Genomic DNA, 22682 nt, shown 5'->3' on the forward strand with positions numbered 1-22682 from the left:
AAGCAACAGGGCCTAGAGAGGGCAAGGAACTGGCCCTGAAATGGGATTCTAGCCAAGCCCCGCTCTCTGAGGTCACCAGGCCTGGCTTAAAAGGACCCTGGGTAAAGACAGGGTCTGAGTGTGTGTGAACCCGCGGAGACAAGTGTGGTTCAGGAGCCTGAGCCAGTGGCCCCTATGGGCCCTGGCACTGCCTGACTGATGGGACAGGGACGGCCTTGCCCTGGGGCAGAAGACCCACAGTACCGCGGCTGCTGGCCCGGTTCCTCCAGAGGTCACAAGGCCCTGGGTGAGGCTCGGCCTCCCTGCCCCTCCAGGCTTGCGCGGAGGAAGGGGCCCTGCAGCCCACTCGTCGGGAGCCACACAGGCGGGTCGGCGACAGCAGGGGCTCAGGAGCGGCCTGGGCGTGGCGGCCGAGGAGAACCACACGGGAAGCCCTCGGTTGCCCCAGGGAGCGACGGCCGGGCGCCGGGTCACGTGGGCCCTGGGCGCCGCCATGGCGGCGGAAGTGACGCGCCGTTACCAGGTGGCCGTTGCTAGGCGCCGTGCTGCGTGCCCTGCGTGGGGCGGGCGCGGGCCGAAGCGGGAAGCGCGAGCCGCTCGGCCATGGCCAGAGGTAGCTGCGCGCGACGGGCGGGCCGGGGTTCCGGACCGGGCTCGGGCTCTGGGGGCCTGGGCCCGAGGGCCTCCGGGGCCAGTGGACTCGGGGTGCCCGGGCTGCGGGAGCGGGCGAGGGGCCGGGGCCCGGCCGCTGGCAGGCCGCGCGCCCAGCTCGGAGCCTGCGGAGGGAGCTCGGCTTGCTGTGCGGCCGCCAGTCCGTGCGCGCCGTGGTTGCGCGGGGGAGGCGGAGGGTGCCCTGGCCCTGCCCGCCAGGTCCTCAGCCGCCGCGCTCTCCCCAGCGTGGCAGCAGCCGTTCCTCAACGTCTTCAGATACTTCAGGGTGGACGAGTGGAAGCGGTCTAGCAAGGAAGGCGATGTGTCCGTGGTGACGGTACTGCGGGGCCTTCCTCCTGCCAGGGAACCTCGCAGTGGACGCCTCTCCTGGGTGCTCTTGGGCCCCTTTTGGACGCTGCTCCTTCTCCCTGCAGGACAAGGCCCTGAAGAGTGCCGTGTACCGCATCCGGGGCTCTGTCTCTGCCAGCAATTACATCCAGCTCCCCAAAACCAGCACCCAGTCCCTCGGGCTGACGGGGCGATTCCTGTATGTGCTCTTCCGGCCCCTGCCCACCAAGCACTTTGCCATCCACCTGGACCTGTCCACCGAGGTGTGCAGCTTGGGGTGGGGTCTGCCTGCGGGCACCGTGGCCTGCCAACCCCTCCTCACAGCCTTGCTCTGCCCCAGCAGGATGGCCAGGTCATCCGTGTGTCATTCTCCAGCCTCTTCAAGGAGTTCAGGTCCTCTGCCACTTGGCTGCAGTTCCCTTTTGTCTTTGAGACTAGGACATCCGGGAGAGGTGACACCAAGACCGAGTGTAAATGGTCTAGTAAGGGCAGCCTCACAGCCCACAGCTGGGTGGTGGAGGCCCAGTCAGGCTGTTCTGTGGCCTGGGGGTGGGCACAGGGCCAACCCTATGGAAGTGGGGGCTACCCCGGGGGGCCACTGACCTTGGATGCATATCCTGCAGATCTAGCAGGTGTGGCCCCCCTTGGTGCCCGCTGGACCTGCCTGCAGCTCGACCTGTGTGACATCCTGCTGGTCTACCTGAGCCGGTGCTATGGCCACCTCAAGAGTGTCAGGTTGTGTGCCAACCTGCTGGTCAGGAATCTCTACACCAGTGACCTGTGCTTCGACCCCAGTGAGAGCTAGGCCTCATATCCCACCCAGTCTGTGTTGGCTCTTCTCCCTCTGTGTGTCCATCCCCCCTGGTAGCCTCAGGTTCTACCAGGGCACCATGCCATCTTTGAGTTCTGGCTTGGTGCAGCTGGAGGCAGAGCCCCGCATTTCTATAAGCAGCGCCCTGCATTTCTAGAAGCAGCCTGGGGTACAGGTAGTGACTTGGCTGGGGGCCAGGCAAAGCACCGGGGAGTGCCTGCCATGGCATCTGACCTGGGGCTGTGAGCGGTAGCTGGACAGGCTTGTCTGGACTGCAGCAGCCCTGCTCCTCGCAGCTGTCAGCGTGACTGAGGCTCGGCGGGCAAAGCTGTCTGTCACCCCTGTGCCTCGAGAAATGGCTTTCCCAGTGCCAAAGGGGGAGAGCTGGCATGACCGCTATGTGCATGTCCGGTGAGTGGTCTGCCCTCCTGAGGGGGCCTCGGGCAGCGGCAGGGTGCCCTTTGGCCTGAAGGACTGATCCTCCACCTGCCCACCAAGGTTTCCCAGGAACAACCCGAAAGTGCCTTCCCAGCCGGTTCAGAGGAGTGATTCCCCTATTGCAGCAGGTGGGCCGGGAGCCCCAAGCTTTGGCACTGAAAGAGGGGCTGCCAGGTCTGGGGTGGGATGGCAAGCAGCTGTTGTGGGTGGCTTCAGAGTGGGCAGGCAGGGCCAGCTGACATCCTGCCACTCTGCTCACAAGATCACGGGGCTCTTTGTTCTGCTGCAGTCTTCTTGGGGCCAGCGCCACAGTGTCCTCCTCCCACTGTGGTCTTCGGTGAGCCCATGCAGGATGTGTCCCCACTGGCCCAGATGCCCAGCCCCACAGTCGTGAGTGCCCCCAGGAGAGGACTGGGGGACAGCAGCCCCAGGGAGCCGGTGGGCTCTGGTTCCCCGTGGCCTCCCCAGGTCCCCTCAGCACCCAGGCTTCTTCCAGAAACCAGCCTGTCCTTTGGGCAGTTAGAGGTGCCGAGGGTCGCTGGCCCCGACACCAGTGCCCAGGATCCCTCAGCCTGGGCAGTGGCTGCTGACGTCCGCAGAGTGGGCAGCAGTGGCCATGTGCTTGCCCACGAGTCAGCTGAGGCGCCTGCGGCCCTTGATGCCGGCTCCTGCCAGGTGAGTGCCCATCCCAGAGCAGGCAGAGCATGGGTGAGGTGTGGGTATGGGCTGCCCACCTGGGCTCACCAAGGCCACCTCAGGGCAGACCTGCCTTCAGTGTCCCTTCTCATGCGACCTTCTGGCAGGACGCAGAGCTGCAGGAGGCAACTCTGGGCAGGAATCCCTCTTGACAGAGAGTAAAGGAGGACCTGTCTGAAGGAACACACCCCAGTTCCGGGCAGTCTTGGGAAAACGGGCCTGGAGCTCCGGCTCTGGCATGGCAGCCAGAATCCTGGCTTTCAGTCTGAGGGAAGCTACCAGCAGGAGTCACCATGGACCCAAGTGACTTTTTAAATTCTTTTTGTGGTGCAGGGTCTTATGAATGCTAGGCAAGTGTCCTATCACTTAACTGCACCCCGGCCTCAGGTGACCTTGTATCAAGTGACAGTACCCAGCCCTGGGATTAGAGGGTCAGACCTTGGATGGGTGTGCCTCCTGGGATCTCACTACGCATTTGTCTGTTTCAGCATTTCCTGCCAGACCCAATTCTGAGGCTCAAGGGGGTCATTGGCTTTGGGGGCCACAGCACCAAATGGGTAAGGGTCCTGTGCTGTTTCCAGGGAATCTCTTTTGGGCAGTCTGAGTGTTGAGTACTGGGAAGAGATTCCCAGCCCTCTTGGGCATCAGGGTCCTTTTTCCCCTGCATACTCTGCAGACTTCTCTCTAGTCCCCAGACACCCATTTCTGCCACGATCATAACCTGCTTATCACGTCCTGGGTGCATGTGGATTTCCAGGGCCTTAAGTGTTCCCTGTTTGTGCAGCAAAGCCTGATAGGCCATGGCTGGGTTAAAGTGCTTCCAAAGATCCAGAGCCCTGGTTTGCACCTTAGTCCTCCATGAGGGTGGCCCCCCTGGTCTAGATCAGCCGTGTGAAGCCCTGACAGGTGAGGTGGGCCTGCCAGGGAAGAGCCCTGGTCTGGGGAGGCAGTGTTTTCCATCTGCCCGCAGCCCTGGGCCCTCTTTGGGTCCCCTGGACGCAGGTCCTGCACTGCAAAAAGGTACCAGAGGCTGGGTGTGTGCTTTAGCCCCCCTTTCTGTGCATCCAGACCTGTGCTGAGACATGGGGAAGGTGTGCCCTGTGCAGTGCCTGGGCATGTGTGCACACCTGTCTGCCAGGACTTCCACCCCTCCCCAGACCTGGGTGGGAGATGCAGCAGGTCTCCAGGCAGTGGGGAGGGGCCTGGGGGACTGCTGGTGACCGTGGTCCTTGGCCTCGTGTGCTAGGCCCTGTGGACCACGGATGGGACGTCTGTCGTTTACCCCTGCCACGCCGTGATCGTGGTCCTGCGTGTTGACACTGAGGAGCAGCGCTTCTTCCTGGGGCACACAGACAAGGTGGGTGCCCCCGGGCCTGGGGCCTGCTCCCGCAGCCATGCGCCCTCCTTCCACCCTGTGCCTCCCCAGGTCTCTGCCCTGGCACTGGACGGGAGCAGTGTACTGCTGGCGTCAGCCCAGGCACAGTCCCCCAGCGTGGTGCGGCTCTGGGACTTCCAGAGTGGGACGTGCCTGTCCCTGTTCCAGAGCCCAATATATACCATCTGCTCCCTCAGGTGGGCACCAGGCTTCCACAGTGGGGCTGGGGCGTGGGGTTGCCCAGGCGCTGCTGACCCCCGTTCCACATCCACAGCTTTCCTGGCAGCGGAGCGCTTCTCTACGGTGTTGGCAAGGACGGCCACGGCAGGACGGTACTGAGCCTGGCACAGGGTGATGGGGCAGCCCTGTCAAAGTACACAGGAGCTGTAGCCAGTCTGTGCTTCCTAAAACCCTCTCCACTTACGACCACTTACCAAAATAGCATTCGTTGTTTTAAAAAATGTCAAGTCAGATGCAGTGGCACCTCTAGTTCCAGGTACTTGGGAGGCATGAGGATTGCTTGAGGCCAGTCTGGGCAACATAGTGAGACCGTGTATAAAAAAAAAAAAAAAAAAAGCCAAGCTGCAGGGCTGGGCTGTGGCTCAGTGGTGGAGTGCTTGCCTAGCATGTGTGAGGCACTGGGTTTGATCCTCAGCCCCTCATAAGTAAATGAATAAAATAAAGGTCCATTGACAACTGAAAATAATTTAAAAAAAAAGTATAGGACCAAAATTTTTTTTAAAAGCCAAGTAAGCCAGGAAACCATGTTCCTCTGGCCCTGCCTGGCAAGGCTGGCCCTGCAGCCACCTGGGCACCTGCACCTCCATCAGGAGGAACCCCAGCATGTCACATTCCGGGCTCTGGCTCCTCACCCTTGGTGCAGAGGGCACCCCTGTTGGCATTGGAGCAACTCACCTGCACCCCCAGTTGTGAGAAGAGAATTTCCACACACAAGCACCTCTGAAGACTGAGAGTTGGTGGCTTGTGGGCAGGTGTGACCCAGCTCCTCACGCAGGGATGCCCCTTCCTTTGCTTTTTCTTTTTTTCCTTTTGTTTTGATTTTCTGTTTTTGGTACCAGGTATTGAACCAGGGGTGCTCTACCACTGAACCATACCCCAGTCCTTTTTATTTTTATTTTGAGGCAGGGTCTTGCCAAGTTGCTGAGACTGGCCTCAAACTTACCGTCCTTCTGCCTCAGTCTCCCTCGTGAGTCCCTGGGTAAAGGAGTGTCCACTGAACCCAGCTGCCTCTTGCTTTTCATTTACTCAACTCTGGATCACGTTCTACTGTCTCTTTAGACGTGGTTGTGATACCAGGCCAGGCTTGCTGTGTAGAAGCCCCAAAGTTGGCCACATCCTGGGGCACAGCCGTGTAGGGGCCTGATCCCCCATCCAAGTGCACAAAAAGACAATGCTTGGTGGGACTCAGCTGGGCCTCATGGAGTAGAGGCAGGTTTGGGAGGAGGGCCCTTGGGGCTGCCCCAGGGCTCAGCATGGGTCTGTTGCAGGTGGTGGTGGCGTGGGGCACCGACCAGGTGGGTCCTGGTGGCCAGGTGGTGGTTCTCGCCAAGGTGCACACAGACCTTGACATCCAGGCCTTCCGGGTTGCCTTTTCTGACGGAACCAGGTGATGGCCAGTCCATGGCACGGGAGCAGGGTTCTGGCCTCAGCCCCTCTGCACCCTGGGTGGTGCTCACTGCTCCTCCTTGCAGGATGGCCTCCTGCGGGCGAGGCAGCGTCAGGTTGTGGCGGCTGCGTGGTGGGACGCTGCGCTCCTGCTCTGTGGACCTGGGGGAACACTGTGCACTGGAGCTCACTGACCTTGCCTTTGTGCAGGTCCAGGATGGCCACCGAGCACCTTCGGACCACACACTGTGAGCCCCGCCCTCCCCGACCACCCATAGCCCAGCCCACCCCATGCCCGCAGACCTCCCTCACCTGTTACTTCCTGGGGCAGCTATGTGTGCAGCCGTAGCGGCCACATCTTGGAGATTGACCACCAGCGCATGGCCGTGAGGTGTGTGCACCACCTGCTGCCTGCACAGAGCCCGGGCAGCCCCCTCCCCGAGAAGCCAACTTTGAGCTCAGGTAGGTGGACAACACTCTGGCAGAAGCGACCTCAGGCCACAGAGGTGCTGATGCCTGCACTCCACAGGCCTGGGCATTGCCATCAGCAGCCTCAGCGTCTCCCCAGACACCTGTGCTGTGGGTTCTGAGGATGGCCGCCTGCGACTCTGGCCGCTGGACTTCTCTTCACTGCTCCTGGAGGCAGGTAGGCTGCAGGTCCTCTGGCTCTCATTTTGCAGTGCTACCTCTGGGCTGGACAGGGTGTTAGGCAGCTGTGTCTTGAGCCCAGGGGTCCACGATGCCTGCAGGCCTCCTCTGCAGAAGGGCTCAGGGCTGGGGTAAGGGGAAGGCACCCTCAAGGCCCAGGCGCCCTCTGGTGGTGGTCTCAAGGCCGCTGTTCCCAGCCTGCAGGGAGCAGATGGTCCGTCTCAGGCTCCTCTGTGCCAGGTGTCTGTCTGGGCCAGCCCCAGTACCACCGAGCCCTGGAGGTTGCTGACCGTGCCTTTCCCACAGAGCAGGAAGGCCCTGTCAGCTCAGTCTGCATCAGCCCCGATGGCCTGCGTGTGCTGTCCACTACCTCCTCGGGCCACCTGGGCTTCCTGGACATCCCATCCCGGGAGTACACTGTGCTGACGCGCTCCCACACGGCCCCCGTGCTGGCACTCTCCACAGAGCGGAGCCGTGGACAGCTGGCTACTGTGTCCCTGGACCGTACTGTCCGCATCTGGGACCTGGCCACCTTGCGGCAGGTGGGGAATAGCTGAGGGCAGGCTGGGCAGAGAGGGGGTGGGCACCCACAGCCCTCCGTCCTCCAGCAGCATCAGGGGCCCTCACAGTGGCCTCCACCCCCCAGCTGTATGACTTCACGTCATCGGATGAGGCCCCAAGGGCAGTTGCCTTCCACCCCACGAGCCCGGCCATCTTCTGCGGCTTCAGCAGCGGGGCTGTGCGCTCCTTCAGCTTGGAGAAGGCTGGCGTCCTGGCGGAACACACGTGAGTGCCTGGCCAAGTGCCGGTCCCTGGGGGCTTGGACCCACAGGGACCCACAGTGGAGGCTGGGTGATGTGCGGGACCCTAGGTGGGGGTTGACCAGTGGAGGAGGGCCTTCTCCAGGAAGGCCAGTGCAGTCCAGAGCCCTGCCCTCTGTGGCTCCTAGGGCTCCTGCGTCCTAGCTGGGTCCCAGGGCTGAGGTCAGTGGTCATCCCCATGTGCGGTGCAGGTGTCACCAAGGAGCCATCACCGGCCTGGCCGTCACCCCTGACGGCAACTTCCTGTTTAGCACCTGTTCTCAGGGCTCCCTGGCCCAGTACAACTGTGCTGTCCCCCAGTGTCACATCCTCCGTGTAGCAGGTGAGGCTCCTCGAGCCACTTGGGCTGGTCCTACCTAGGAGGCCAGCACCAGACCCTCAGGGCCCACAGCATGGCTGCCTCCCAGAGCATTTCTTCTGGGCCCCTAGGGAGGGTGGGTTCAGACTCAGCAAGGGTCTGCGTCTGTCCTGCCCCAGGAGGGGCTGCAGGTGGAGTCCAGCACAGCTGAAGGCCCTGCCTCCCCATGCCCTGGAACTCTGGCCTTCAGAGCTCTCGCTTGGTCACTCCTGGCCCCAAACCTTCCTGGCATGTGATAGCCTCTGGGTGCTTTTCTGCCTGAGGCCAGAGCCTCTGTGGAGCATGCTGCCTTCCCCAGCTGGTGTCCCACAGGCGGCGGGCAGGATTGGGTGGACCTCCTCAGGCCCATGTGCATGGGTGCTTCCCTACCCACTGCCCTGTGCCACCACAGTGAAAGTGGTGTGCCAGGATGCCCCCCCAGGACCCAGCACCCTAGCAGCCAGTGGGGACAGCCGCCTGCTGGCCTTCGTGGGCCCTTCTAAGTACACTGTGACAGTCATGGACTCAGCCTCCCTGAACGAGGTGAGTCTGTAGGACATTACGAGCCCAGGGGCTCTCCCTGGCTGGGTGTGGAGTGCACTGGGGTTCATGGGGGAGGCAGGAGGCCAAGGTCATCACGCGCAGGTCCCAGGTTTCCTCACACTTGCTTGTGGGCAGAGATGACTTCTGAGCCAAGTGGACTACTGAGCCAGCCCTGTGTCCTGGTGAGGGAGCTCCTATCTGGGGGGTGCTGGGTGCCAGGTCAGTACCTCAAGTGCCTCCGTCCCTGGCTCTGAGTGGCGCCTGTCTGCCTAGTTTGAGACCAGCAGCCGCTCTCACCCCCAGCTGCTGCGGGTTGATGTCGGCACTCTGGACCTGGCTGGCAGCCGCCTGGACTGGGCTGTGGCTGTCTGCTTCGGACCTGCCGCTCTGGGCCACCTCCTGGTGTCCGTCTCATCCGATAAGGTCGTGGTGCTTGATGCCTCGTCGGGTCGCGCCGTCCGGGAGGTGAGCCCTGGGGCCGTGGTCTGGCCTTCCTTCTGCTCCCGTGGCCCCGATAGCCAGGTGGAGGCCATGCTGCACCTGAGAGGGGAGCCCCCCGGCTGCCTGCGGCCCCACCACAAGTGGGTATTTTCCAAGTGTTCTCTACTGCAGCTGCCCAGTGTCCGCCCCATGGCCTGCTCCTCCCTGGCCCTCAGTGAGGATGCCCACTTCCTGCTGACAGCCACCAGCAGGGCCATCAAGGTGTGGAATTACTGGACTCAGACTGACCCTAGCTGCCAGGTGGGCACTGTGGGCAGGAGGAGGCCCTTGCTGTGCAGACCCCTGCAGGCCCTGGAGGGGTGGCGCAGGGCTGCTCTAGGGACAGGCAGGGCAGGGCAGGGGAGGGCAGGGGAGGGCAGGGGAGGGAGGGCAGGGGAGGGCAGGGGAGGGGAGCCTCGCTTCGCCTGCTGGTCCTGGTGTCACGGGAGGCCTCTCAGGCTCTGGCCAGTAGGCCCGGGGCTCACTGCCAGACAGACATCGGGAGCCCGGCCTTCCCTAGGCCGTCAGGGTCCCTGCATGACGCCCACCACCCCCAGGTGTACGTCGGCCACTCAGAGCCGGTGCGGGCCGTGGCTTTCACCCCAGACCAGCAGCGTGTCCTCAGCGTAGGGGATGCCATCTTTCTCTGGGATGTCCTGGCCACCCCTGACAGGCAAGTGTCTGCCCTCAGCCAGTCCACCTGGGCCTCCTGCTGGCCCCTGACACCCTCTCTCATTGCCTCCAGTGGCCGAAGCATGCCCGGAGTGCCGCTGGCCCACGAGGTCGGTGAGTGCTCTGGCTCAGCAGGAGGGCAGCGTGGGGATGCCTGTGCACCGCGGTGTTGCCTGCATGCGGCCTTCTGCCAGGCTGGGCAGCATGGCGCCTGTTCCTCTTCCACACCCCATGTGCCCCTCATCACCAGAATCTGGCCTCCCCTGGCAGACCCTGCTGTGCCCAGCTCTGAGCACCACATGCTCCTTCCATCCCCAGGCCCGGGCACAGGGCAGCTGGAGGGTGCAGCTTGTGGGGCCGACGGGCTCCCCCGGCAGCAGGTGCCTGTGCCATCTCAGGAACCCCCTCTGCGGCTGGATGTGTATGCCATGCCCCCTGAGGGCAATGATGGTGAGAGGCAGGGGCTCTGGGGTCCCAGGAGGGTCCTGGTGGGCATGGCCTATGTGCCCAAGTGTATTACCTCCTTGGGGCAAGGGTGCAGGTGGGCAGGTGGCCTGGGTTCCTCCTCTCCTTGCTGCCCCCAGGTACCTTCTGCATGTTGGGTGAGGAGTGGTCCTGCAAGGAGAGCCCTGGCCCACCAGTGCTGGTGGAGAGCGAGGCTGGTGGAGCTGGCGACGTGGCCTGGGGGTCTGTGAGAAGATCCCAAGGACTCTGTGTACCTCCCCTTTGCCACCGCTGGCCCAGTAAGCAGTGCAGAGCAGTCGGGTGGCGGGGGACTCCTGGTGACTGGGCACCAGTCCCAGGGCAGGTGTCTAGGGGGGCTCTGATTGCCCTACCCTTTGGGGTATTTCCCCTGAAAGATGAGGCAAGGTCCCCTGCAGAGCCAGGGCCCGCCTGGGATGTCCATGGAGCTGGGTGGGACACAGCTCTCACTGGCCAGCAGGGTACGGGACTTTGTATGTGGGGAGGAGTCTCTGCAGGGTTTCAGGAAGCGTAAGGTCCTCTGGTCTCTTTCTTCTCCCCCCAGGTACCCAGAGTGTCCAGGACGCAAGGACCCAGCCCCCAGCCCGCCCGGACTCCTACAAGCACTTCGCAGCCTGCTGCGAGGCCTCCGCGGGGGCTGAGGTTGGTTGGCCCTGTCCGCAGGCGGCTGCTTTCTGGGAGCCCTCTTGCTCCGCCCACACCGGCACTCTCGGGTTCCCCAGGACTCCAGGGCCTGTTCCTGGAGGGCTCTTGTCCTTCCTGCACCACACTCCTTCCTTCCCTCAGCACCAGGATGGACCTGGTGGCGGCCTGCTTACGCACCACTGCCCCTGCCCCGCTGCCCCGGACTCCGGGCGCCCTGAGCTTGGAGGTCTTCCACTCCCGACCTCAGCTGGCCTGGGTGTGCCCCAGAGCAGCTCCCGTGTTCAGGGCTGGGGCCCAGGAGACTGCTGGGCACCAGCATGTGGGATCTGCTTTCCCTCAGAGCATCTCCCTCCCTCCCGAGGGCACTGAGCTGCTGCACCTGAGAACCGTGGTCGGCTACAGTGGGAACGGGCGGGCCAGCGTGGTCTGGGAGCCGGACACAGGTAGGCCCACAGTGCAGACAGGGGAGCAGCAGGGCAGGATCCGACTCTGCCCAGCCAGGCCTCTGGACAGATGAGTGCTGGCTGCCAGCTGTGGCCTCTGTGGGGAGGGCTCTGGCGCTGCAGCCCAGGTGGGCAGGAGCCTGTGCAGCTGCTGGCACTGACGGGACAAGGCACCCCAGGGCCCCTGGCTGGCACTCTCCCTGCTGCAGGATTCTTTGCCTATACATGTGGCCGCCTGGTGGTGGTGGAGGACCTGCACTCTGGTGCCCAGCAGCACTGGCTTGGCCACCCTGAGGAGATCTCCACCCTGGCCCTCAGCCACAACTCCCAGGTGCCTGCCCAGGGCCATGGTGCTCAGTAGAGCTGGCTGTTGCCCAGGCAGTGGGAAGGACCCTGACCCAGCCTCCCCTCTGCCAGAGCCAGGGCAGGCCAGCTGCTGCACGCTCTCCACTGACCCCCACCTCTGCCTACCAGGTCCTAGCTTCTGCATCTCGCCGCGGCAGGTCAGCTGCCCACTGCCAGATCCGCGTCTGGGATGTGCCTGGGGGCCTCTGCCAGCAGCTCATTTCTCACCACAGCTCTGCTGTGCAGGCACTGGCCTTCTCACCAGATGACCGGCTTCTTGTGTCACTGGGTCAGTGCTCAGGGTAGGCAGAGGCAGAGCTTCCTGGGATGCCGGGGCGGCTGGCCCAGTTCATAACATGGCTGCCCACACATCTCCAGGGGACTATGGCGACTGCACACTGGCCCTGTGGAGCACGGCCACCTACGAGCTCATGTCCTCCACCCGCCTCCTGGAGCGCGTGCACGGCGTGGCCTTCAGCCCCTGGGGTGCCAGTGAGCTCACCTGTGTGGGCGCAGGTGCTGTTGCCTTCGGGTTCCTGCAGCAGCATGGAGCAGTCGTGGACGTCCAGGTGCCAGGCCCTGCTCAGGTTCCCAGGAGACATTTGGGGAGAGTCTGGTGGGATCCCTGGACATCCCTAATTTATAGCCACCCTTGTACCCTGCCAGATGCACAGAGAGCCAATCCCAGAGGAAGTGGGGGCAGCAGAGCTGACCTCGCTGTGCTATGGGGCTGCTCCCCTGCTCTACTGTGGCTCCAGCTCCGGCCAGGTCTGTGTCTGGGACACGTGTGCTGGCCGCTGCTTCCTGGCCTGGGAGGCCGACGATAGTGAGATTGGTAGGTGCCCTACGGTAGGACCCCTGGGTGGCTCAGGGCTCAGACCTGCCCCCGGAGCCCCAGTGCCAGGACAGTGGGACCTGGTCTCACTCCTGGGGCCCTGGGGAAGGCAGCTTGTGACCACACCTGCCTCTTAGGGGTGCTACTGTGCGCGGGCTCCAGGCTGGTCAGTGGCAGCAACACAAGACGGCTACGTCTGTGGGCCGTGGGAGCCGTGCCAGAGCTGAGGCGCAAGGGCACAAGTGCCAGGTGAGCAGGGGGCCTGTGCTGCCCTGTCCCCGTGGGTCCTGGTGCCCCGCAGGTCAGCACTCTGCACACGTGGCTGTCCTAGGCCAGGCTGCCCTGCAGATCTGCCACCTGAGGACCTGTTTGGGCTCCATGGGCCCTTGCTGCTGCTCCACCCGTAAGCACAGCTGGGCCTGAGACGGGATGGCTGTTGGCTATCACCTGGCAAGCTGAGCTGACTCCCATCTCCTGCCTTGAGACCTGCTGCCCCTTCTCCCTGTGCTCTTAGGTCCAGCTCTGTGTTCATGGAACGCGAGCTGACCCTGGATGGGGCCGTGGTGAGTGCCAGCTTTGACAGCAGCATGGACATGGGCATCGTGGGCACCACATCCGGCACTCTGTGGTACATCAGCTGGGCCGAGGGAAGCAGCATCCGCCTCGTCAGTGGCCACAGGGGCAAGGTGCGCCTCTGACTGGCTCGAGAGGTCCAGAGGTCTCTGCCCCAGGTGGGGCAGGTTGTGCAGGGCAGCAAGCCTGTCTGGCCCCCCTCCCCGAGGCTTCACAGCTCACCAGTGACCAAGAGGGAGCCCCAGGGTGGCCAGGGTCTGTGGTGCCCATGTGAGGCAGGGGCCTGAGGGCTTCTGCAGCCTTCTAGGCCTTTACTTCCTTCTTGCTTCTTGAATTCGCTTGTTGAAGACCTGTGCTGTCTGCCCAGCCCCTCCCACACTGGCTGTGCAGACCAGTCCAGTGCAGCGGAAGCCTGGGGTCTCAGGGTAGGAGGCCAGGCAGGTCTGGTTGGGTTTTGGCTGGTTCTGGCTGGGTCCGGTTGGGTCTGGTCAGTTCTGGCTGGGTTGTGGTCTATTCTGGTGGGTTCTGCTCAGGTCTCTAGAGGACCAGGGTCTGGTCAGCGTCGGGTTGGGTCTAGTTTTAGAGGCATGTGCCACTGTTTCCAGCCAGTCTGAGGTTAGGTTGAGTTGAATTTTTTTTTGTACTAGGGATTGAACCCAGGTTCGTTTAACCACTGAGCTACACCCCTGGCCTTTTTTATTTTTTGAGACAGGGTCTTGCTAAGTTGCTGAGGCTGCCCTTGACCTTGGGATCCTCCTGCCTTAGCCTCCCAGGTGGCTGGGAGGACAAGTCATCATCCCTTTAAAGGCAGTGGTTTTAGGGTCTTCCACCGAGCCATGCAATCAGTACACATTCGATTTCAGAGCGCCCTCTTCACCCCAGCAGGAAACCTGTACCTGTCAGTGTCCCCATGTCCCCCTCTCGGCCCGGCAGCCACGAATTGGCTTTCTGTCCTGTGGATATGCTCTTCCTGAACAGTTCCTGTGGGAGGCTTGTCCGCCACCCTCCCCGAGCAACTGCCCAGTGCATCCCGGCTGTGCCAGTTGTCAGTGCTCCCTTTCCATGGCAGACCACGTGTGTCCTGAGTCCTTGACCCAGGCGGGTGTCGCAGGTGGTGCCCAGGTGGGGTGGGGCGACAGGGCCCAGGGGCCATTCTGGGCCCCCTGGGGCACATCTGAACTGAGCTGGGGTTGAGCGTGTGCCAGGCCAGCCCCGGCCTCTGAGCTGCTCGCACCCTGTGTCTTCTTGGGTGAAACGCCTGGAGAATTCACCCTGCACTGGGAACGGGTTCAGCTGTTTGGTTGTGCCACATTGAGTGCGGCATCTGTGCTGCCTTCCTCCAAGATCCTGGTTGCGAGTGGGAGGCCTGATGACACATCTGCTGTCTGCCTTGATGCGTGCTGAGTGGCCTCAGGCCACCGCTGTCAGGACCACTGTGAACAGCAGGGGTATCTTCTTGTGCTCTTGTCTGCAGTCTGCAGCCCTCTGGAGACAAGTCCCATGACACTGTCTTAGATGTTGCCAGTGTTTTCTGTGCAATCCCAAGTCCCAGGGGCAGCTGGGTTCCACCCATGTGAGTGTGGTGGGCCAGGCAGGCTTGGGCAGCGGATAGGTACTCTTGTCTGGACGGCCTGGCCCTAGAGGCTGGGGTCAGAAAGGCCCAGCCCCAGCCGAGCACAGTAGCCAGGCCTGTAATCCCAGCCACCTGGGAGACTGAGGCAGAAGGATCAACCTCAGTAGCTCAGCAAGGCCCTAAGCAACTTAGTGAGATACAGTCACTAAAATGAAAAATAAAAAGGGCTGGAGGTGTGGCTCAGTGGTTAAGTGCCCCTGGGTCCAATCCCCCGTACCAAAAAAAAAAAAGGAAAAGAAAGGCTCAGACCCCAGCTGCCTGGGTTCCACAGGTCAGCGAGGTGGTCTTCAGCCCAGGCGAGTCTCACTGTGCCACCGGGGATGAGGACGGCAGCGTGCGCGTGTGGTCCTTGGCCAGCATGGAGCTGGTGATTCAGTTCCAGGTGCTGAACCAGGTACATGGGGTGCACGTGCAGGCACAGGGCCCAGGCCACCATGCATCCTGCCTGCAGAGCCCTCCGTCTGGCCTCAGCCTTCTCCCTGGGGGAGTGCTGACCTCCCCCTCTGCATGTCCAGAGCTGCCTCTGCCTTGCATGGAGCCCCCCATCCTGTGGGCACCCTGAGCAGCAGCAGGTGGTGGCGGGCTACAGTGATGGCACGCTGCGTGTATTCAGCATCGCTCGCACCTCGATGGAGCTCAAGATGCACCCCCACCGCGCTGCCCTGACAGCCCTGGCCTTCTCCACTGATGGTGAGGAGCCAGGGCTGCACAGGGTAACAGGGCTTCCCCTGCCAGGCCCAGAGCAGATCTCGAGGTTGGGGGCTGACCCACAGTGTGATTCCTCACTTGACCTAGGTCAGACCATCCTCTCTGGAGATAAGGATGGGGTTGTGGCTGTGAGCCGCCTCCGCACAGGGATCACTTTCCGTGTGCTGAGTGACCACCGGGGAGCTCCCATCTCTGCCATCCAGAGCACAAGTAAAAAGGTTGAGCAGGCTGGAGAGCCAGCAGGAGGGGCCTGGGCTGTGGCAGGGTGGGAGGTAGTGCACGGGCCAGGAGGTGCCCACAGCCCTCACTCTCGCAGTATGGAGATCTGGGGGTGGAGGGCACAGATCTGTGGCTGGCTGCCAGCGGGGACCAAAGGATCAGCGTCTGGGCCTCTGACTGGCTGCGGGATCGCTGCGAACTCCTGGACTGGTTGAGCTTCCCGGCACCTGCCACCTTGGCGGTAAGAGTCTCAGTGGTGGAGGCCTGCCTGGCATGTGTGAGGCACTGGGTTTGGTTCTCAGCGCCACATAAAACAAGTAACTGAAATAAAGACTAAAAAGTCCCAGTGCATGGGGTGTGGGTCAGGTGCCCAGCGCTCCACCGCATGCCTCGCCCTCTGCAGGCAACAGGCCGCCCTCCGCCCTCCCTTGCTGCCTTCTGCCCCTGGGACGGGGCACTGCTGGTGTGTGTGGGCCTCGGTGCACGTGAAGAGGTGCTCTTCTACAGCCTCCGCCAGAAGCAGGTGTGTGCCCGCCTCTTGGGCATCCAGGGCCCTAGGCCAGGGGTCTCGGGAGCCGGGGCTGGGCCCCAGCAGGAGCCCTCCCTCTGCCTAGGACAAAGCCCCGCGCCTCACCCCGGCTGCCCGCAGGTGGTGGAGAAGATGTCGCTGCCCTTCTTCGCCAGGTCCCTGAGCCTGTCCTCAGGGGCACGCTTCATGGCCATTGGCTTTGCTGGTGAGTGTGATGGGTGCAGACTTGGACCTCTTGGGTGAGGCCGGGCAGGCTCGCCCGCGCCTCAGGCTGCCTACTCCCGAGGTGGCGTGCGGGCACTTGCCCCAGAGTGTCACAGACCCGGAAGACTGGGCAGGCGGCAGGGTCGAGGGGGTCAGCGGTAGCACCAAGCAGGACTCACCTCGCCCTGCCCACCTCAGGGACCAGAGTAGCAGGACTCCTGGTTCTGAGGTCTCTGCAGCGGCCCAGGATGTGGAGGTCGCAGCCCTGACCCCCTGGGCACAGGTTCCCTGATGCCAACACCATGCCTATCCAGGGACAGGCCAGGCAGGCTGGGGGGCCCTGGGCGCCACCTGCCCGCCTCACCTGTGCTGTCTGCCCGCAGAGTGCACGCTGAGGCTTGTGGACTGCGAGTCGGGGGCAGCCCAGGACTTCAGCGGCCACGACGGCCCTGTGCATCTGTGCAGGTTCACCCCCTCTGCCAGGCTGCTCTTCACAGCTGCCCACAGTGAGATCCTGGTGTGGGAGGTGCCGGGCCATGGGCGCAGAGTGGCCTAGAAAAGCCAGGTTGCGGGCTGAGGCAGCAGGGCCGATTGCCTGGACAGGCCGGGCCCGTCATCGCGACCGAGTGACCAGAAGGCTGGGATGCGGCTGGGTGGCGCGCGGAGGCCCTGGGTTCGTCCCGCTCTGGAGGAACAAACCTGTTGCCTTTTACCTGCGGCGTTGCTCATGTCCGATCGTTCACGGTTTCAATAAACCTGCTCCTCTCTGACACTGTCGCTACACTGTTCCGTTACTGCCCCATCTTTCACCTTGGCTGGTCACTCCAGCCCTGAAGTCCGCTCCGCCGCCTGCCCAAATCCTAGTCAAGGGCCCTGTTGCTCCACCTGTGGGCCCGGAGGGCCGTTCGGGTCTCCCAACCTGGGCCCCCGTGGCCCGCGGTGTCGGGCGCGCCCGCTCCGTGGCGCAGGCGCACAGCGCACAGCGCACAGCGCACAGCGCACACCCCTCTGCCCAGCAGGGCTGGCTGGTGCGGCTGAGCCGTCGGACCCGGAAGTGCAGTGACGGGAGCCGGAAGTGCGGGCGCTCGCGGAGCGCCAGGCCTAAGGCTGGGGCGGGTCCGGGCAGCGGCCGGGTTGGGAGCCGGGGGTGGGGGCCGGGCCTGGGGGCTGGCGCCGCCATGAGGCGGGACGTGCGCATCCTGTTGCTGGGCGAAGGTAGGCACCGGGCCGGGGGCGCCGGGGGCGCCGGGGCGCGGGGGCCTGGCCGCCCGCGTGACCGCCCGGCCATCCGCCCGTGCAGCCCAGGTCGGGAAGACGTCGCTGATCCTGTCGCTGGTGGGCGAGGAGTTCCCCGAGGAGGTGCGCGCGGGCGGCGGGCGCGGCGGGCGGGCTCGGAGGGCACGGGCTGGGGCGCCGGCTGAGCCGTCTGTTGCAGGTCCCCGCGCGCGCAGAGGAGATCACCATCCCCGCCGCCGTCACGCCCGAGCGCGTACCCACCCACATCGTGGACTACTCAGGTAGGCCCCGCGCGGCGCCCGGCCCCAGCCGGCCGCGCTCGCCCGCAGCGGGTTCTGTCTCTCCGCAGAGGCTGAGCAGACGGATGAGGAGCTCTGGGACGAGATCCGTAAGGTGCGGGAGCAGCATCCACAGTGGGACTCCCACAACACTCCTTTCGGGGAGACAGGCCAGTCCAGTGCCTGCAGCGCTGCCCAGAGGCAGAAGGGCCCTCCCTCTTGCTCCTACCCGGGGTCTGTACTCTAGTCCACTGCACGGGTCCTCCAGCTCATTGGTTATCAGAGCCCCTGGATCTAGCGCTTGTAGTCTCTGTTGTGCCCTGGACGTATCCACCACTAATTGTGTGCAGGCCAAAGCAACCCAAGGGCAGCCCCCTAACCCCTGCAGGTTTAGGGGCTGCTAACCATCCTCTGGACTGGCTGCTTGTGGCATGGAAATGGGAGGTGGAGTCAGGAGTCTCATCTTACAAGTAGCTTGCTCTCTGCGGGCTGGGTCTGTCCTGAACACTTGGGCCTGCACCACCAGAGCTGTGGGGCTGGGACTTGTCTGAAACTGCCAAGCCCATGCGACCCAGCCAGGGAGCCCCTGCCCTGTGAGTACCTGGTGGGATTGGCTAGGTTCCAGGGCAGGGTGGACCTGCCAGGCCTTGGAGCTGCACAGTCCAGTGTCAGCACCTGAGACGCGCTGGAGCCTTGGGGTGGTATGGAATGGTGTGGGCTGTGCAGAGTGAGCAGGCAGCTTCTGGTCACCTGTGCCTTGCTGCTGTCCTCACAGGCAAACGTGGTGTGTGTGGTGTACGACGTGTCTAAGGAGACTACTATTGAGAAGGTGAGCATGCATCTTAGGTCCCTGCTTCTGGCTCTGGCTCTGGCTTAGTCAGCAGTCCTCAGTCCTCAGTGCAGACCAGATAGCAGTCAGTGACCTGGGGTGAATCTTTGTCCACTCCTGTGGCCAGTCCCATTTCTGTTAAGCATTTCAGGAAATCCCATCTCTCTGTGTTGGGGTCTGTCTTCTGAGACTGTATCTCCCCACAGAGCGCTTGATCACTCTGAACTATTTAGGCCAACATTTTCTTTCCCTTTTTATCACACAACCTCAGGAAAAGTGGCCAGGGGCCTGCCTGAGGGTCTGGGACCCCAGTGTGCTTGTGGGGGTGGGTTGCAGCTGCTCAGGTTGGACAAGCCCTGCTTGCCGTGTGCCTTCTCTCACCAGCCTCAGCTGGCCTTGAGCTCCCCTCCTCTCCTTGAGCCTGGTGCAAGCTCTAGTGGGCGTCAGGCTGGGTGGGAAGCCTCCCTTTATGGCCAGGGTTTTGCCTTTTGCCTTTCAGATTCGAACCAAGTGGATTCCACTGGTGAATGGGAAAGCCGAGAGGGGGCCCAGGTAATGAGCAGGATCTTGGTGGGGAGGAGGAGTGGGACTGAGCTCCAGTGGCTCCCTGTCTCTGGTAACCATGGACTTCTCCCCAGGCTGCCCATCATCTTGGTGGGCAACAAGGCAGACCTGCGTTCGGGGAGCACCATGGAAGCTGTGCTGCCTATCATGAGCCAGTTCCCTGAGATAGAGACCTGTGTGGAGGTAAGCAGGGAGAAGGCCGAGAAGAGGAGGGTTCTGGTGCTGCCACGGGTGCCCATGGGCACTGGCCTGGCCTCGCACCTCTTCTCCTTGGACGCCTCCTGAGCTCTGGCCCGGCCTTCCAGTGTTCTGCCAAGCACCTGAAGAACATCTCGGAGCTCTTCTACTATGCCCAGAAGGCCGTTCTGCACCCCACGGCGCCCCTCTACGACCCTGAGACCAAGCAGGTGGGCCGTGGCTTCTCTGGGAAGGGAGAGCTAGCAGAGGGGCGCAGCAGGGCGGGCCTCCCGCAGGCGGCTCGGGTGCTGAGCAGCTGTCCCCGTAGCTGAGGCCTGCGTGCGCCCAGGCTCTCACTCGGGTCTTCAGGCTCTCGGACCAGAACCTGGACCACACGTTGAGCGATGAGGAGCTGGATGCCTTCCAGGTGTGCCCCAGCCCCGGCGCCAGCCCAGCCCTGCTGTCTCCAGGCAGCTGGCTGATCCGAAACCACTTCCTTTTGGAGACAGAAGTCCTGCTTTGGCCACCCACTGGCCCCACAGGCCCTGGAGGATGTGAAGAGGGTGGTGTGCAAGAACGTGGTGGGCGGCGTGCGGGACGACAGGCTGACCCTGGATGGTGAGGCCAGATGCCCCACTGTGCCTGAGCATGTGGGGAGAGGGCCAGGTTGTGCCAAGTGCTACCCTCCTTTGCCCTGCACAGGCTTCCTCTTCCTGAACACGCTTTTCATCCAGCGTGGACGGCACGAGACTACTTGGACAATTCTGCGGCGCTTTGGCTACAGTGACTCACTTGAGCTGACAGCAGACTACCTCTGCCCAAAGTGAGCGGTGGGCGGGGCCTGTGACCCACCTTCTGTGGGTGAGGTCCTGTTCAGAGGACAGCTGAGATGGCCCTGCAGTGTGGCCCTCCCACCCTGGTTTGCCAGCTCTGTGTGTGTGTGCACACGCCGAGCACTGGGTTGGATAGGGGCCCCTGCATTCAGGCGTCATGTACCAGAGACCATGACATTCTCCTTACCTGGCCCCAGCTGTGGGGTGGGAGGGGCCACAGGAGCCTCAGAGAGGGCTTGGCCACGTGCACGGGACTGGCAGGCTGAGGCAGGAGTGGAGCTAGCATGGAGCACAGGGTCCCCTGGGAGCCACATGTCCCGTGCATCCCTGCAGGCTCCATGTGCCCCCTGGCTGCAGCACCGAGCTTAACCACCGTGGCTACCAGTTTGTGCAGCAGGTGTTTGAGAAGCATGACCAGGTGAGCGCCACCACCCCGGCCAGCCCTTGCCAGTCCCCAGCACTTGTGACTATGGCCCTTCTGCCCATAGGACCATGATGGTGCCCTCTCACCCTTGGAGCTGCAAAACCTCTTCAGTGTGTTCCCAGTGGCCCCCTGGGGCCCTGAGCTCCCACGCACTGTCCGCACTGACACCAGCCGGCTGTCCCTGCATGGTTTCCTCTGCCAGTGGACGTGAGCACAGCCCTCCCACCCCTGCCCCCACCCCCTGCTGCCTTCCTTACTGACGCTGTGCCTCGTGCCTCCAGCCTAGTGACCTACCTGGATGTCCAGCGCTGCCTCGAGCACCTTGGCTACCTAGGCTATCCCACCCTCTGTGAGCAGGACTCCCAGGCACAGGCCATCACAGGTGGGCACCCACCCTCACCAGGCCCTAGGTCCACCCTCTCCCCAGCATTCCCCTTCACCTGAGCCTGTTCTCACAGTCACCCGTGAGAAGAGGATAGACCAGGAGAAGGGGCAGACCCAGCGGAATGTCCTCCTGTGCAAGGTGATAGGGGCCCGAGGAGTGGGCAAGTCTGCCTTCTTGCAGGCCTTCCTCGGCCACAGCCTGGAGGTAAGCATCTGCAGAGAACCCAGTCCCCACCTGGGGACCCAGGGACAGGAGAAGGCACTGTGGGGAGTGTGGGGCCAGGAAGCATCAGGCTCTCCTTCCTGTCCCTGTGGCGCCAGGACACCAGGGCATCCCCTGGGGAGCCTCCCATCCACGCCATCGACACAGTGCAGGTCAGCGGGCAGGAGAAGTACCTGATTGTGAGTGTCGGGGCCCAGACACCCATTTGCCCACGCCACCTGGTAGATCCGTCACAGGGTGGTCTTTGGGGGGCCCAGCTCCTGGGAACACCCCTGAGCCCCATCTGTTCCAGCTCTGTGAAGTGAACGTGGACAGCATGCTGGCCAGCTCCCTGGACATGACCTGTGACGTTGCCTGCCTGATGTTCGATGGCAGTGACCCCACGTCCTTTGCATTCTGTGCCACCATCTACAAGGCAAGGGTGATGCTGGGAGGCCTGCAGGTGGGGCACAGCTCTGGGGCAGGTGACCGGTGGGCCCTGCCTCACATAGCCCCTCCTCCCACAGCACCATTACATGGATGGCCAGACCCCTTGCCTCTTTGTGTCCTCCAAGGCTGACCTGCCTGCGGGTGCCACCCCACCAGGCCTGTCACCTGTGGACTTCTGCCGCAGGCACCGGCTGGCTGCCCCCACCCCGTTCTCCTGCGCCGGCCCGGCCCAGCCCAGCACTGATGTCTTCACTCGACTGGCCACCATGGCTGCCTTTCCGTGGGTGCCTACACCTAGGCCCTGGGGGCAGGGTGTTGATCACCAGGCCATGCTGGGTCAGGGCTGTGGGGTGGGGCTCTTGGTGCAGTCCTGCAGGCCTAGCCTCAGCCAACGGCCTGGGACACGTTGGGGGCTGTGCACCCTGAGCACCCCTCTTCCCCCACAGACACCTGCTGCACTCAGAGCTGCGCCCCACCTCCTCCTGGCTCCGGGGGGTGCTGCTGACTGTTGGGGCTGCTGTGACTGCAGTCCTCAGCTTCGCCCTCTACAGAGTCCTGGTGAAGAGCCAGTGATGCCTCAGCCCTGTCTCCTGAGCCAGGCATGGCTGACAGGGGGCCCTGCAGGGCTCTCAGCCTCCCAGTGTGACTGCAGGTCCCCAGGGCACTGAGGTGGTGCCTTGCTCAGGAGACCACCTTTCTGTCTAAGCCTCTGCTTTGGGAGATCATCCCAGCCCTTTCCTCGGACCCCTCTTTGGAGCTGGGTGTATCCCCAGCACTGCCTCCCCAAACCTGTACCCCAAACCTCTGGCTGAGATGTGCTGAGAACTTGGGCTCATGACCCAGAAGCTCCACTGCCTGGCCTGAGGGGCTTGGTGGCAGGTGTGCCTGGTGGGAGGCCCTTGCCTCATCTTTGTGGTATTGGGTGAAGAAGCCATTGACCCTAGACTCAGGATTCTCAGGGCTCTCCCTTCTTGCTTCTGGCGGTGAGTGGGTATGCAGGGTCCAGGAAGTGGCTAGGCTATTGTGCACACCCATCTTCCTGTCCAGTGTGAGGCTTTGTCCATGGCAGAAGACACGAGATTGGGTTTCCTAATTAAACCTCACTGTTTTCCTCTTGGGATATCAGCCTCTGGAGACTGCTTTTCTTGAGTCAGCCTGAAGTATGCTTTGTTTTGGTGGGAATGGAAGTATACCTGACTCCCTCACCTCCATTCCTCAGCCCCCATCCTTTGACCTCAGACC

General features: G+C 63.0%; 2 protein-coding genes across 8 annotated transcripts; both read left to right on the forward strand.

Moving 5' to 3' along the window:
• Positions 1-510: 510 nt before the first annotated feature.
• On the forward strand, positions 511-16619 carry WDR90 (WD repeat domain 90; the record flags this gene model as incomplete). The annotated part of the gene is made up of 41 exons (XM_079120529.1): positions 511-613; positions 897-988; positions 1086-1262; positions 1343-1469; positions 1623-1793; positions 2107-2221; positions 2309-2376; positions 2538-2923; positions 3433-3501; positions 4191-4301; positions 4371-4516; positions 4594-4651; positions 5828-5946; positions 6032-6193; positions 6277-6407; positions 6475-6591; positions 6900-7135; positions 7240-7379; positions 7606-7736; positions 8164-8294; positions 8598-8759; positions 8907-9035; positions 9332-9447; positions 9520-9560; positions 9765-9896; positions 10031-10189; positions 10474-10571; positions 10915-11017; positions 11227-11348; positions 11492-11651; positions 11741-11931; positions 12029-12197; positions 12335-12446; positions 12712-12883; positions 14675-14797; positions 14919-15093; positions 15199-15329; positions 15428-15571; positions 15734-15853; positions 15980-16064; positions 16447-16619. Exons 1-41 carry the CDS (start codon positions 604-606, stop codon positions 16617-16619), a joined length of 5514 nt encoding a protein of 1837 aa, XP_078976655.1. The 5' UTR covers positions 511-603.
• Positions 16620-17122: 503 nt separating this feature from the next.
• RHOT2 (ras homolog family member T2) lies at positions 17123-22560 on the forward strand. Of its 7 annotated transcripts, none has more exons than XM_079120756.1 (19): positions 17124-17278; positions 17364-17422; positions 17499-17580; positions 17649-17692; positions 18353-18406; positions 18906-18958; positions 19045-19153; positions 19276-19377; positions 19476-19574; positions 19657-19765; positions 19850-19970; positions 20314-20398; positions 20469-20611; positions 20686-20786; positions 20863-20993; positions 21110-21190; positions 21304-21426; positions 21518-21724; positions 21887-22560. In XM_079120756.1, exons 1-19 carry the CDS (start codon positions 17242-17244, stop codon positions 22106-22108), a joined length of 1962 nt encoding a protein of 653 aa, XP_078976882.1. In that variant the 5' UTR covers positions 17124-17241; the 3' UTR covers positions 22109-22560. The 7 variants fall into 7 exon arrangements, with proteins under 7 accessions (XP_078976883.1, XP_078976882.1, XP_078976884.1 ...); XM_079120758.1 differs by having other exon boundaries at positions 21518-21720; XM_079120759.1 differs by having other exon boundaries at positions 17195-17278; positions 17629-17692.
• Positions 22561-22682: the final 122 nt, after the last annotated feature.

This window comes from Sciurus vulgaris (genome assembly GCF_902686455.1).
Source record: "Sciurus vulgaris genome assembly, chromosome: 18".
NCBI classification, from domain to species: Eukaryota; Metazoa; Chordata; class Mammalia; order Rodentia; family Sciuridae; genus Sciurus; species Sciurus vulgaris.